Source organism: Nipponia nippon, unplaced genomic scaffold, assembly GCF_047370975.1.
Source record: "Nipponia nippon isolate SJK-2023a ecotype South Korea unplaced genomic scaffold, ASM4737097v1 scaffold_27, whole genome shotgun sequence".
In the NCBI taxonomy this organism is placed as follows: domain Eukaryota; kingdom Metazoa; phylum Chordata; class Aves; order Pelecaniformes; family Threskiornithidae; genus Nipponia; species Nipponia nippon.
Genome location: NW_028262344.1, coordinates 6,338,325 through 6,354,321, shown reverse-complemented (window position 1 = coordinate 6,354,321; position 15,997 = coordinate 6,338,325). Strand labels below are relative to the sequence as shown.

General features: G+C 38.6%; 1 protein-coding gene across 1 annotated transcript in view; it reads right to left on the bottom strand.

Annotated features, from left to right (window-relative positions):
• The window catches only part of LOC104017295 (geranylgeranyl transferase type-1 subunit beta-like), a 69,402-nt gene that overhangs the window by 12,522 nt on the left and 40,883 nt on the right, over positions 1 to 15,997 (bottom strand). The window contains 4 exon segments of the mRNA XM_087762685.1: positions 3,012 to 3,057; positions 4,716 to 4,848; positions 7,225 to 7,376; positions 15,752 to 15,819. Of these exon segments, the coding sequence (XP_087618811.1) occupies positions 3,012 to 3,057; positions 4,716 to 4,848; positions 7,225 to 7,376; positions 15,752 to 15,819 (399 nt within the window).

Sequence of the window (15,997 nt, the reverse complement as noted above, 5' to 3'; positions counted from 1 at the left end):
CGTGGGTTGAGATAAGGACAGGGAGATCACTCACCAATTACCATCATGGGCAAAACAGACTCGACTCGGGGAAATTAATTTAATTTATTGCCAGTTAAACAGAGTAGGGTAGTGAGAAATAAGAACAAATCTAAAAACACCTTCCCCCACCCCTCCCTTCTTCCCAGGCTCAACTTCACTCCCAACTCTTTTACCTCCTCCCCCGCCCCAAGCAGCACAGGGGAATGGGGGTTACAGTCAGTTCATAATGCTTCACCTCTCCCACTCCTTCCTCCTCATGCTCTTACCCTGCTCCAATGTGGGTCCTTCCCACGGGCTGCAGTTCTTCACGAACTGCTCCAGCTTGGGTCCTTTCCACGGGGTGCAGTCCTTCAGGAACGGACTGCTCCAGCGTGGGTCCCCCGCGGGGTCACAGGTCCTGCCAGAAAACCTGCTCTGGTGTGGGTTCCGCCTCATAGGCTGCAGTTCCTGCCAGGAGCCTGCTCCTGTGTGGGCTCTCCACAGGATGCAGCTTCCTTCAGGGCACATCCACCTGCTCCAGCATGGTGTCCTCCATGGGCTGCAGGGGAATCTGCTCCAGCACCTGGAGCACATCCTCCCCCTCCTTCTCTATTGACCTTGGTGTCTGCAGGGTTGTCTTTCTCACATTTTCTCACTCCTCTCTCCCAGCTGTTGTGCAGCATTTTTTTACCCTTTCTTAAATATGTTATCACAGAGACGTTACCAACATCGCTGATTGGCTCAGCTTTGGCCAGCAGCGGGTCCATCTTGGAGCCGGCTGGCACTGGCTCTGTCCAACATGGGAACAGCTCCTGATGTCTTCTCACAGAAGCCACCCCTGCAGCCCCCCTGCTACCAAAACCTTGCAACGTGAACCCAATACAGTAAGTGATCTCCCTGTCTTATCTTGACCCATGAGCTTTTCTATCTTATTTTCCTCCCCCTGTCCTGCTGAGGAGCGGGAGTGAGAGAGCAGTTGGGTGGGGGTCTGACAGCCAGCCAAGGTCAACCCACCACACCAGCCAAAGAGGAGGAAGGGGACTTGGCTGTCTACGCTTATGTTTATGTGTGTCTTGTATGTAGGTGCTGTTGAAGGCAGCACCTTGTCTGTGGCAGTCTGTGTAGCTGGCCATGTCAGTGTCCTCTGTGTGTGTTTCTGTGTCTCTGGGATATGTGCTCAGCTTTGCTACTGGTTGAAATTGCATACAGGAAAGTGGCAGCTGCGTCCCTCAGCCTGGGCAGAGACCCTGGATCCCCAGGCTGGGCTTCAGCAACCAGGTAGGCAGGAGTCCTGGGCCAGAGCTGCTGGAGGAGGCAACCGCTTCTAACATCCCTTAACAATCAACACTGCATGTGTAGGGCATTCTAAACACTGAATATTGCTTAGAACTACACAATATATAAACTGACCATATCCTATAGTAACTGCATCAAAAGAAGTGTGACCAGCAGGTCGAGGGAGGAGATTCTTCCCCTCTACTCCGCTCTCATGAGACCCTACCTGGAGTACTGTGTTCAGCTCTGGGGCCCCCAACATAAGAAGGACATGGACCTGTTGGAGCAAGTCCAGAGAAGGGCCATGAAGATGATCAGAGGGCTGGAGCACCTCTCCTATGAGGACAGGCTGAGAGAGTTGGGGTTGTTTAGCCTGGAGAAGAGAAGGCTCTGGGGAGACCTTATTGCAGCCTTCCAGTACCTGAAGGGGGCCTACAAGAAAGCTGGAGATAGACTTTTTACAAGGGAGCATAGTAATAGGACAAGGGGTAATGGCTTTAAACTGAGAGAGGGTAGATTTAGATTGGATATAAGGAAGAAGTTCTTTACTATGAGGGTGGTGAGGCACTGGAACAGGTTGCCCAGAGAAGTTGTGGATGCCCCATCATTGGAAGTGTTCAAGGCCAGATTGGATGGGGCTTTGAGCAATCTGGTCTAGTGGAAGGTGTCTCTGCCCATGGCAGGGGGGTTGGAACTGGATGATCTTTAAGGTCCCTTCCAACCCAAACCATTCTATGATTCTATGATTCTAACTTAGGCCTGAAAGTATGGCTATACCACAGGGCAGAATAGTAACATATTAGTTAACATTAAACAGGTTAGCTCAGGCATTAAAAGCAATATAAGTGTGATAGTATAACATTTTGTTCATACTCTTCATTCCAATATGCAGGCTTATGTCATCAATGAACAGTGTATGAATCAGACTGACTTTAAATCTATGAAAAAGAACATTTGAAGAAAACTATGTTCCTAACCAGTATATAGTGGTCTGCCAGAAATCTTCCTGTGACGTACATTAACTGGACTGAGAACACTTCTTCATCTTTTTTACAGAGAAGATGTGTGTGTGTGTCCTGTGTGTGTGTGTCTTGCTCAACTTTGCTACTGGTTGAACCTGCAAGCAGGAAAGCACCAGTCCTGTCTCTCAGCCTGGGCAGAGACCCTGGGTCCCTGGGCACACCCACACCAGGCTAGGCTCCAGCGACCAGGCAGGAGGAAGTTCTGGGCCAGAGCTACTTGAGGAGGCGACTGCTCCTAAAATCCCTTACCACCTACTTACAAAAATTAACTGCAGCTTCAAGATTTGAGCCCCCAATGGATGCTGTAATCTAGCAGAGTAGATGTTTCTAGGCTTTACTGATATCTGCTGAAACTGGAAACTATCAAGTGCGTTGCACAAGATCTCTTCAGATAAATTCACAGAATACCAATGGTACATGCAGAAATAGGTTGCTCTGTCAGCAAGAGACGAGAACTACAGCCAACACCTTTAAACAAAACATTTGTGAGGTAAGAATAACAGAGTTGATATATTAAGAGCCCATCTGGTCTGATATTAAGCTGGAACTAAGAGAAGACGACATCATATTCTCAGGCATGTTTTGGATTTGCTCCTCTTCTTCCCACTTCCTTAAAACCAGAAAAGAAGGAAAAGCATGACATACCCTGCACTTCTAACAGCATTTCTCAATTCCAGTCTTAAAAATGGGTATAGAACATGTTAACATTCTTACCATGAGATTCCAGACCAGCTCCTTGTGCCAGGCCATTATCATAAGACTAAAGAAAAAAATCCACAAACCAGCTACTTTAGAGTGAAATCACTTACAGCCATTACAATTTATCAGTCTATTAACAAAATTATTATCAGACCATTCCACCATTTTAATCTAGTTAAATTCTGAATATATGTCTCAAAAAGCTCTTGGCACAAATCAGTGTTGTTTCAATACAGGCAGTTTTTATTACTTTTTTCTTCAATCAAAGAGCATGGAGTTCATTTCAGTTGTGATATATGTTAAAAGTATGGAATTAGGTAAACATTTCTTCACCAAAAAGGGAAAACATGCAGTTGTCCTGGTTTCAGCTGGGATAGAGTTAATTTTCTTCCTAGTAGCTGGTATAGTGCTGTGTTTTGGATTTAGGATGAGAATAATGTTGATAACACACTGATGTTTTAGTTGTTGCTGAGCAGTGCTTACACTGGTCAAGGACTTTTCAGCTTCTCACACTGCCCTGCCAGCAAGGAGGCTGGAGGTGCACAAGAAGCTGGGAGGGGGCACAGCCAGGACAGCTGACCCAGACTGGCCAAAGGGCTATTCCATACCATATGACGTCATACTGAACAAAAAAACTGGGGGAAGTTGGCCGGGGGGGTGCAGCTGCTGCTCGGGAACTGGCTGGGCATCAGTCAGCAGGTGGTGAGCAATTGCATTGTGCATCACTTGTTTTGTATATTCTTTTATCATTATTATTATTATTTTCCCTTCCTTTTCTGTCCTATTAAATTGTCTTTATCTCAACCCATGAGTGTCACCTTTTTTCTGATTCTCTCTCGCATCCCACTGGGGGGTGTTTAGCTGCCTGCCGGGTTAAACCATGACAGCAGTGTAGATAACCATTAAAAAAGCCCTGCAATTTTTGGGCCTTTCTAAAAAAGGAAAATGGATACATAATTCCAGAAAAAAATTGAAGTGCATAAATGAAATCTGTCTCTAACCCAAAAGATGGTTAATGTACATGAAGACATAATGTAGGGTACTACTGTATGTACAATGCTGAAGCACAAGAAATGGTTTAGTATGGAGCAAGAGCATCAGCCTTTCAAAAACTGAAGATTGGCGGGGTGGGGGGCAGAAGCAACAACATACTAAGCATACTATTTGGCACTGAACTTTACCTGCCCTATAAAATAGCTGCTGTTAAAAATTATTTTTAAAATGATGGAAAAAATGCTTTGTAAAGTGAAACAAAAAGGAGGAGCTTCACTGACAAACACAGCATCAAAAGTATTCTGAGAATACTTCTTCGTCTTTTTTACAGAGATGTAATAAAGATGTAATTACAGAGAAGATGTACATCCTTACTGTACTGTAAGGGGATGTACTGGACTGGGAACATTTAATAAGTTTGACTTGATCTCAATAATTAGTTTTTCCATTGATTCAGTATATGATTTAAAAAAGCGGGACTAGAGCTCATTGAAATTTGAGGATTTTAGTGATGCAATGTTTTACTTATGCATTTTTTAAAGCTGTAGGAACTTCAGGCGTCAATTTTTAAAAATTTGCTTTCAATTTTAAATCCAATTTTAAAGAAAAAAGATCAGATTTAATTTAACTTGCAGCAAACATTTTAGATAGATTTTTAGTCATAGTAAAGAACTAAAGCTATTAACTTGAAAATGCATTGAGAAATAACACTTCGGGAATACTCACCATACTTCTTCTAATGTAGTCTACTGCTTTTTTTGTATCCATGCCCGACCAGTTATCGAGCATGTAGCAGATGCAGGAAGCACAGTACACAAACCTCATATCATTCTCACTTCCTTCCAGCACAGCACAGAAACTGAAAGAAAGGTTTCTTTCATTATACATTTTATAGCCCATTACATTAGAAAATATGAAAAGCATTTTAGGAATTGCATTATTTTTCCTTTTAAAACAAATTAGTTAATTCTATTTATAGTATTCACATGAATGTAACCCAAACCTATATTAGATTTTCTTTTCAGAAGATGTGATTCTAACCAAGCTAAGCAAAATGAATAGAACTATTAATATTTAGGGGCTTGGATAACCTCATTTCCAGTAATGTAATGACACTGGTCTTTATCCAAATATGTTAATGTTTACATTCTTTCATGTATCACAGTATACACTGATGTATGAGTTACCATTGTATAATCTACTATTCTTAGCAGAATTCTTTTCCTCCCTAGAAATCTTCATAGCTCACATGGCTTTCCTGTCCAACTTTAGGATCAGATTCCCATGTATGTATAAATGTAATTGTTATCATTACAATTTCTAATATAAATGGTGAAAATTACTTGCAGTCCATTTTTTTGTTTCTAATGGTTAGATTCTTTCCAAACTCTGAAAAGATTTTAAAGTTGTTATATCTAGGTTATTTAGATACAATCTGGTGTTCTCTCAGAGACCCTTAAAAAGATGACTGATGCTGTGATTTGCTCCCTGATAAGCCTCCATTTGGTTCAAAGAGCTAGTTAGAATATTTTTACATAGGACAGTCTTTCAAGCGCCACTGTGACACTCCCCCTTTGACCCTGGCATTCCGGTATGTACTCCATCTTGTTGCATACAAAAGCCTCCAACACCTACTGGAAGACAGTTTCATCTCTCCTAACCTCAAGGTTGCCAGCTCCTGCTTTCTGCAGCTCAAATGGGGATCCACTCCATTACTCTTTGGATATGGCAAAGGATATTCTTGGGAACCAGGACACTTAAGATGTGCCAGTGCTGTGGTTTACAACTTCATCCCATCCTTAGGTAACAAGTTCCTTGTATGTTATCTAGATACTTCAAATTACATTAAGCCAAGGTAAAGTAGAAATGCAAATACACGCATTTATTCATGACATTTAAAAAGAGACAATATAATTACATTTTTTTTAGTTAATAAAAGATATGGGTGAAGAAATAAAAACTAAGTTTAGTATACTTATACTAGGGTAACACCAGAAAAGTTTCTCTTTCCCTCATTCAGCTTGCTTGCTGTTTCCATCTGGACAAGATGTTAGGTCAGGTTCCGGCCTTTGTGCATCCTTCCCCTTTGGTGCAGTAAAAGTTGTTTTAATAGGTATGAAAATGTCTGTTGTACTAGAAGTTGACTACCACCCAAGTAGCAATTCTACCCCAGAGAGGTGCAAAGCACTCTCCTTTCCCTCTGGTGGCTAGCTGGCACTCTTCAGCAGGGAACACAAAATACAGGATCAAGTATAAGAGGTATCAGTCTGTACATTAAAACCATACATGATACAAACATGTAGAACAGGTTAACTGTGTGCAGTTTATTATTGTAATCAGGCATGATGACAAGCAACTACTTCAAGATGTTAGCGAGTTTGGAGCAACTCATCCCTAACTCCTTCCTCTTGAATAAACTTTAACAACAAAAATGGTACAACATATAATAGGAATGCATACAGCAGTGGTAGAAGCACCCCCACATGCTAGAAGATGCTGCAAATGGAAGTAGACCAACAAATCCATGTATACATACATTAGAATTTAGCCCATTAAGGTCAGTCTGTTGCTATAAGTAACAGGAAACTGTAGATCATATAGTTCATATTTTGTTTGGTGTTTGGTTTTTTTTTTAAACCTACACATGTAACACTGCATTTTAATAGTTATGCTCCACTTAAAAAAAAGTTTTAATTATAGGAGACTTCTAGGCAATACAAAGCCATTTGACCAAAACAAAGGCTTTTGTAGCTAGGGACAGCAATTTCATTATAAAGTGAAACATAATTTCTTCAGGAATAAGATTTCTATAGTTATGCATTTCTTAAAGTACTCTTTAAAAATGATATTCAGTAAAATCTAAGTACACAGACAGATCATGTAACCTAGCAGAAGTTTTCATTACCTACCAGCTCCAGCCTACATAAAAATCAAACAGATGTAGTTCAAAGAGTATAAACCATCCTGTATATTAATGGATTGAATCTCTCAAAACCCTCCCACAAAGCAGAGCAAACATCATCTTAATAGTGCTCCACCAGGGCCTTGCAAAACCAGAGAATACAAATAGAGGAAACCTCACATGTTGTTCTATTGCTTATCCCCACCAAAATATTTTCTGATAGAAAGAAAATATTATACAACTATTTTCATAAAAGTGTGTATTACGTTTAATTCTACAATTGGGTTTTCTATTAACCTTCCAGAGAGTTGTAAGATATTTTATATCTTTTACCTTCCATCCTCCAGCTGGAGAGCTCTCAGTCCTGCCAGTAAGGCATCTTTATTTACTCGACTTAAATCATCTCCAAGAATAACCAGACACGAAAGACCCGTGTAAGTCATTGCTATGTGCCCACTATCATAGGGATGAGACATACCAGGACCCTTAAGGGAAAAAAAAAGAAAGAAAAAAACCCACATCATAAGAACTTATATTAAAATCACGTATTCATTTTTTATTATTAAAGAGGTAAGCAAAATTCATTTCCCTTCACTAATTATGGTTAGACTGAACGTATCCCACTTAGCTTTTCTGGATGAAAGTATATTACTGCACAGCTCTGCTACCCGCTTAAACAGCTCATCAGTAGGAAGCTTTGGAATAGGACTATGCCAATACTGATATTCATGCAAGAGTTAAGCGAAAAGAATCAAATGTGCTGAACCATATCTAAGTTTATCCTGACACACTACTGGGCATTAGTTCCCTGGCAATTGGGGGAACTCTCTGTTAAATAGCCATACCTCTACAGGTTCCTTCTGCAAAGATTTTAGAACCTAATGATCTACAAGTAGAAAGTAGTGTGAGGGATTATTGGTAATCTCTGTGTCAGTTGAAAGGAAAACAAATTACCCACTCATCTTACTTTCATCTATATTATAAAAAAATAATGAGAGTTTAAACAAACTATTTGCATAACAAAGTCTACTAGGAAGCTAAAATGAGAGTTGACTAGTTACATGGTAAAAACACAAAAAGGAGGGAGATTGATACAGCTGTCCTAAAATTATTATTTTTCCTTGTGATATTTTATAGGTACATCCTGGACTGTACCAATGCATGACAACACAAACCACATGTAACAAGATGACTTTGGATACTTAGGATGGTACTTAGGATGGATCAATTTGGAGTAACTGGAAGATGACTCTTTTTTTCTTTTAAAGAGGATAAAAGAGCTATTTCTGTACTGAGCAGCAAAGATGGACAAGTTTTTAAAGTACATTTTACTAGGATTATGTCAATTGCCATTTTTATTTTTCAATTCATATTAAAAACACATGCAAAAAGCAGTACAAAAACAAGTTAAATGAGATTATGTTATGGGTACACAGTATTTTTCAGGCCAAATCATGCTTGTTTCCCAAGCCAGAAAATGTTATTTGAAATAAGAAGCTAGGATAAAAATACCTATTGCCCACTGTTCTCACACTAGGGAATCACATTGTGGTAGGCAGGCACAAAACAAGGTGAAAGTGGCTGCAACAGCACTGAAAAAGCTCTAGCTACACAAAAGAGAAGGAGAACAGAGGAGTGCTGAGAGCTGCCCCTCATTTCTGGCCCCGGGGTCTCTGTCAAGAAGTGGGGCAAAAATCTCAGCAGTCATAGCTGGCTCCAACTTCTGTCCCTGAGCCAGTGCTCCCATCACTCTTCCCCTGCACACTCCCTGGTCCCAGACACACTACCCCATGGGGCACCCCATAGATGGAGGACAACTGCATACTCAAATGGGTTGGAGAACTATTGCAGTTGTGAAACAAGTTTTTCTTGGGTGGATGACAGGCTCTAATCTCTGAAGGAACAACTTGAACTATCATACCATAATTTTATTATAAGCAGCTTAACCCTTGTGATGTATCAACACATTTGAAATGTAGATTTTTCACTCTAAAAATCCATATATATAGAGAGAGTGATACAAACTTGCTCTGTCACGGAAAAGTATTCAGTTTCATGTAATCAATTAATTTACTTTTAAAAAAAGTGAGTCTCTCCTGAAAATCCAAATTTGAACCAATTCTGGCTATAAAGGATTCTCAGTGTCCCAGCTCAGTAGCTAAAACTTCTTTTCACATATTTTTGTCAAATGAAATACATGACACACGTTAGCAGATGAAAAAAATCTGGAAAGGTTCTTCGATGTTTAGTACCAACTGCTTACAAAAAGTCATAGTAGGTCAATCAGCAACTATGAAGAAAACTAAGTTTCCAAACACAGAATCATAGAATGGTTTGGGTCAGAAGGGACCTTTAAAGGTTGGACCTAGATGATCACTAGATCAGGTTGCTCAAAGCCCCATCCAACCTGATCTTGAACACATCCAGGGATGGAGAATCCACAACTTCTCTGGGCAACCTGTTCCAGTGCCTCACCACCCTCATAGTAAAGAACTTCTTCCTTATGTCCAATCTAAATCTATCCTCTGTCAATTTAAAACCGTTGCTATTTGTCCTGTCACTACAGGCTCTGGTAAAAAGTCTTTCGCCATCTTTCTTATAAGCCCCCTTTAAGTATTGAAAGGCCGCAATAAGGTCTTTTCCTTTCTTCTGCTTTTTGCTTCTGAGCTTCTTCATGACAAAGACATTTTCTTGAGCATTTTTTCTGAATTCTCTTTCTCCTTCAAGATTTCTTCTTTTTCTTGATGCTCTGGGGACCCCCAGAGCTGGATGCAGTACTCCAGGTGGGGTCTCACGAGAGCAGAGTAGATATAGTGAAACAGTTCAATTTTTATTTTGAAAATTCTATTTCCAAAGGAAGATTATATTTACTAAGCAAATGACAATTACGCTAAGGAAATTCAGGCTTGAGTTTTTAAAACCATGGTTACAGAAATTCTATCCAAATGTCTTAACTACTACAAAGGTGCTTGGATATTCAATACATTTTCTAAGGCATCTGTAAATCTCAAAAGAATATTCCCCTTTAAGTGGCAATTTTTCACACCGTGTCAACACAAAGTAACTGAAAATTCCTGCTTTCTCTAAATTGCACTTTTCTATATACACACACATCCATATTGTCTGCAAAGCTTTGGTAGCCTACAAACATATTAAAATAACTGGGTTTTTATTTTTTGTGTGAATGCAGGTATTTCTTTTACACTATCATTCGCTGCAATGTGTTATAAGCACATATACTGTATGCTCATGATACAAAATAACAGCCCCCCAACAAACAGTATCAATTACTACAGTATCTAGACAACGTACAGATTTTATCTCCTCTTCCTTTTCCATGCAAACATTTCAACATGCGTGGGTAGCATATTGTTTTTCCAAATACAGGATTTCAGCAACCCCAGAGGTGTGTAAAACTTTGCGCTCTACCCTACTACCCTACTAGCAAACTACGAAATATTTCAATAAAATTAAATTAAACAGAGAAGATTCAGAATCAAGTATGAGATCATATAAACAAATTATTACAAGGCATACTCACAAAGGCCGAGATGAAGTTTCACATGGGAGTTTTTGAGGGCCTAACAGATCTTTGTTCACCATACATGCTTTTTTTAATAATATAATTATTATTATAATACAATATAATATATTTATATATTATATAGAATATATAAATATATGTAAATATATAAAATATATAAATATATTTGTATATTTATTTTTACATATTATATATAATATATTTATATATAACATAACATAACATAACATAACATAACATAACATAACATAATATAATTGGCTCAAATTTTAAGTGCACTAGAATTCACTTTATCTCCTAGTCTGCTCTAAGATCCATGGAATTATTTCAAGCCTGTCATGATACAACTCATCACATATTATGTTTTACCTACACATAACAATATATACTTCACACGCTAATTCAATTAACACACCTGGGCCCGAATAACAGGGTTTCTTTGAGGGGACATCATTTAGAAGAACTAGACATTCCAGACAAAAAAAGAAAAAAATTACCTTTTTTTGCATGTAAAGAGGTAAAAAATTAAATGGGAAGTCATTAAATTTGTAGAAACTGGTCCTGTGACAATTTTATGCCACAAAGTAGAACTGAAATGTTTTTTCCAAAAGGAAAAGATTACAAGTTTTAAAGGTTTTGTAAGATAGTTTCTAATGCTTCCAAAATTTGTATGGATGGGAGAAAGTCTTTTGTGATTAAAGACTAATCAATGGCTCCATTACATGTATGTACACCCTTGTATTGAACTCCCAACTGCTTTTTCTGGCATAGGCCTTTGAATTATTGAAAGAAAAGGAAAAAAAAAAACACCACCAAAAAAACAAACAAACAAAAAAAAGAAAACAAAACCCAACCCCCCCCCCCAAAAAGCCCTCTTCAAGAATATCTAGAAACCTAGTACATTCCAACTGCAAAATTCTACTTTTGTACCCTTGAGACTACAGAAGTGAATATTTAAGGTAAAAACAATCTCATCTCCCCCTAATAAAATGTTTTCAAGTACAAAAGTGCACTTTTTTTTCTGAATGGAAATGAAATGCAAGAAAAATACCTGAACTACAAGACTGATGACTTTTAAGTTTCTTGACTTATGTTGGATATCAAGGGCGTTTAAACGTTATGTGTATTTAATAGAAAAACCCGTTGTTAAACTGCCTCTGCTATGTAGGACAAAGTAATTCAGACATTGTGTAAAAGTCTACTCTGAATTTATCAAAGACACCATAGTCAAAGCAACTGATTTTTAATGGGCACCTTTGTGCTTGGTTAAAATAAGCTGCTGCTTAAGTTCTGTGCTATGAATAAAGCTACTTTTAGTTAAATTGATCTGTTTCTGCTTCATAGGCACTGCAGACCAAAGGAATAGCAGCAGCAACTAATCAAACTGTCGGGCTAGTCATAAAAAACAAATAAAAAAACCCCCAAAACATTGCTGCTATCATCTCAAACCATTAGCTTCATGGGCCAAGGACACATAGGTAACCAAAATTAAGTTATTTTAAGACAGACAGCAGTTACATCTCAAAAATGAGCAACAAGAAAGGTGTTAAACTGCCTATGGATTGTTAAATACTTAGACTAAACATCCACAGGAAATAAATGTGACCCACTAAGGTTATGTCTAGATTAAGGAGTAATGCAGCGCAACAGGAATCCGTTTGGAGAGCAGAACAGTTAGTGCTGAAGTCCCAGTGCCCACACTATATGCATTTCAGAATTTGTGCTAGCTGTAGTCTGGCTTCATGGACTAAAGGCCCATTAATGGATGAGTGCATTCAGGGTGCACCTTCTGGTTTAGTTTCATTCAAAATTAATCCAGTTTGTTTCTCTCTCTGTGGAGCAAGCACGTTAAAGTACCCCTATTAAGTGCTCTCCTGATCTGAACTAAAACACTGATGCAGGCATACTCTGAGAACCCAACTACAGGGATATGGCCAGGTCCTGTTGCCTCCATACACTTCATCCTTTGTGATAATTACTGTTTTCAGGACACATAGGGACCAGATTAACCTGGCTTTCAGCAATGGAGTAAAACAGTCCTGCTCTATGAAAGCTACCATCACAGTCTTCACAACCCGAGCCTTCCTTAAAAGAATTAACACTAAGGATGCAAGGTGGGGGAAAGCTTTCAAACATTTACATCTGGTTCAGTGACCTGATAATGTTCCATAACACATTACCCAGAACAACTATTTAAACTTCATTCACAGCTATCAACAGTTTTTGCTGACCACTGCAGAGAAGGCTAAATAGCTACCTATGCTGCAAAAATGTAGGCAAGATCTTTCCAAACACTAAAGAGTGCTACCAAACATACTGCTACACAGGCAGAGTCAGACTTTCAAAAAGCTTTTTCTCACTTGGCATCAATGTTATAAACATGGATTGTTTCAGCCTTGAGAGAATACAGCGTTGTATTGGGAACACAAAACAGATCTTTTTTTTTTTCCAAGTGAAAACATATGTTACCTCCCACACTCTTACAAAGAAGTTCTAGGCACTGGCTTTCAATCTAGCCCCTAAAACTGATTTGTAACACTTTATAGAGATTGAAAAGACCTAGGCCTGTCTGAAACTGTAAGGAGACTGTTAACCTCTAATTTTGAAAGCTATTTTAAACTCAAGTAACACTAAACATGAGAGACCGAAGAATCTGGAGCCATTTCAGAAAATGATTGTTTTCTAATTTGAAACAATTTATGTTTAAATGCACTGATAAAAGTGGCACTCTCAGCCTTCATTTACAGTTAAGACTGTTAAGGCTTGTTAAGACTGTGCATGGGGAGTTGGTCAAGGTGATATGGTTGTGCTTCATTTTTGCTACCATCCCAAAGAGCTGCATAGACACTACAATCAAACACTAAAAGGATAATGGTAAAAAAAATGAGAGAACAAATGAGCTATCCTGGTAACATTTAGTAAAGTTGGGAGGATCTAACATATCCCCTGCTTTTTTTCTATTATCTTAAAGTGTCTCTAGCGATAAAAGATATTTGGCTAGCTCCAGTATTGCACCTTCTCAGAGTCCAAAAATGAAATCGCTGTAGCAGCATGAAATAAATAACTGCCAACACAAATCCAAAAAGGTTACAGGTTTCTTTTATTTTGAAAGACACAGATTTAATTGACCATTTTTTAATGACAAATACAGAAAAAAACCCCAAGACTACTAAACATAATTCAAAGTTATCACAGCGGATTTCCAAGTATTTCTTTCTTTGAGTCATTTCAGAACATTTTAGGGGAACAACTCTGGAAATACTTTAAACCTTTGTATGCCAATAAATCAAAGCAGATCTGATCCCTTTAATGCAGATGCAATACAAAGTATTATGATGCTTGAATAAAAAACACATCCCTCTGCAAACAGTTTTCCAGATATAACAACCTTGTAATTAATTTCCACAGGTTACATGATTCGACACTTTGTTCCTTCTACAGATTGACTAACAGGTTATGAGACACTGATGGGCTGCAACACATTTCCTGAAAAGAGAATATGTATGCCTGGAGCATGTACTATTGGAAATTGAGTATTAAATTAAAACACCAGAAAGTGCTGGCAAGCTACAATGACGCTTTGCAGTTCTTTTGAACTTTTCATCTTCAAAGGGCTTTACAAGATCTCAGAACTATATGCAAAACTCATTCTTCAAGCTTTATGCGCTGGGGAAGATTTGAAAAAGTTTCCCAAAAGTACGTACTCCTTTTAATGGCACGGCATTGACCCAGACCTTTGGGAAAATGTGACTGATACATTTTTATTATCTTGGTTTGAAAAATTATGTCTTTATTAATTTTATAACAGTTATACCACAATAATAGCCTTACAACCTCAACTTCTTTAGGTGACTTATCAAAAGGAAGACAGACAGCTTGCTTCCGATTAAAACTTTTTTTTTTAAACTACAACCATACTGAAATTATGGTCTGCTATTTTGCCTTTAAGCTTTATTTTTTAATAAAGTATCCCAATAAGTCACCAGTAGAGATCCCAAATTGGTTTGGGTTTTGTTTTAAGCAGAAGTTTTCCTTCTTTCCTTCAAGCTCAGTTGGAGGTAGGATTGCCACTGAGGTGAATTCCAATTAAAACAGATGATGAATTCATCTTACTACTACAATTGAAGCTCACGGCAGACACCAGCTCTAGTGTAAAAGGGGATAAATACCAAAGCAAACCAAGAGAGAGATTACCTTGTCTGTCACACACTGCTGTAGCACCTGATGTAGAGACATACAAAATCATCTTTATAATTATTTTTTCCCTTGTTATAAAGCATAACTTCTACATATTACTACTATGAATATTGGCTGACAAGAAGAGGCATTAAGCGGTTATTACTCTAGTGCAGATTAACATTCCCACAAGCTACTCAGAAACATAAAGCTGTGCTGTTAGAGTTAATAAAAATGAGGTCAAAACAAGATGCTGTACTACCTTCATAATCAAGCTAGTTCAAGCATTTTTACGCTCATCTACAGTCATAACCACATCAGATGTCCATCCTTGCTTTCAATTTCGTATCCCAGTATTCATAAACTCATATCTAAAATTTTCTTGTTATCTGTCCTCTAGAAAAATCAAATACTTGGTCATAATTTAGGGCTCTTTCAGATGTTTCATCCACTCTTTACTGAGGAGATCTGCCTTTTCATTCTCAAACACAGCACAGAACTTCTGTATCTTTTTCACAATCCTTCCTGCACACTGGCCCCTATTTCCATCTTACAACCCTATCAGGCCTTCTGTATCATCTTTAGCAGCCTCTGTTCACCTCCTTTCTCCCCTGTATTAAGGGCAATTTCTTTTCCTATACAGACTTAATTCTCTTGAACCTCAGTTCCATGGGCTTAAAAGCATCCTCTCTTATGGTCTTCTACCACAGACTGGGATGAGCAGAGCCTTGCCTATGTTTGAATGGATACCAGGTACAATCAAACACCCCATGTTTCATCAAAGGAAGAGGAACACTGAAGAACAGCATGTGCTGTACCACCTGATACAGAGCTGTTCTGCCCTTCACTTCCAGGTCCACAGACAGTTGTTGATCTGGAGAAGTTTCCCCTCCCCAGTTATAGATCAGAGAAGTGCACTGAGACAAACCACAATTTGCACGTCACTGCCCCTGGAAACACAAGCAGTACCATTTTAAGAGTACTGCACGTTTTTAAAATCTCTGCAATTGTTTCAGTATACTAACAGTGCAAAAAACCCCGTTTCCCAGATTTTCCACAATTCTGTAGTTAATATTATAAAAAAGACACACGATCATTTACTGCCTAATTGAAAATCTTTTTCCCCCACGCTTAACTAACCTTGGATGGATTGAATGGCATCCCTAAATATGAAGAGCCTCTGAATCCACAGCGATTCAAATTTGAGCCTGGAAAAGGAAGAAAAATAGAGAGTCAACTAATCTGCTTCGCTGAAACATTCATTATAAACCATAATTCTCCAGTCAAGATCAAAACCTGTTAGTTCAACACCATTCGCAGTATTACTAGCATTTGTATGTGTCCTTTCAGTATATTCCCAACCTCAGCTTGTTATCATTATGAAAA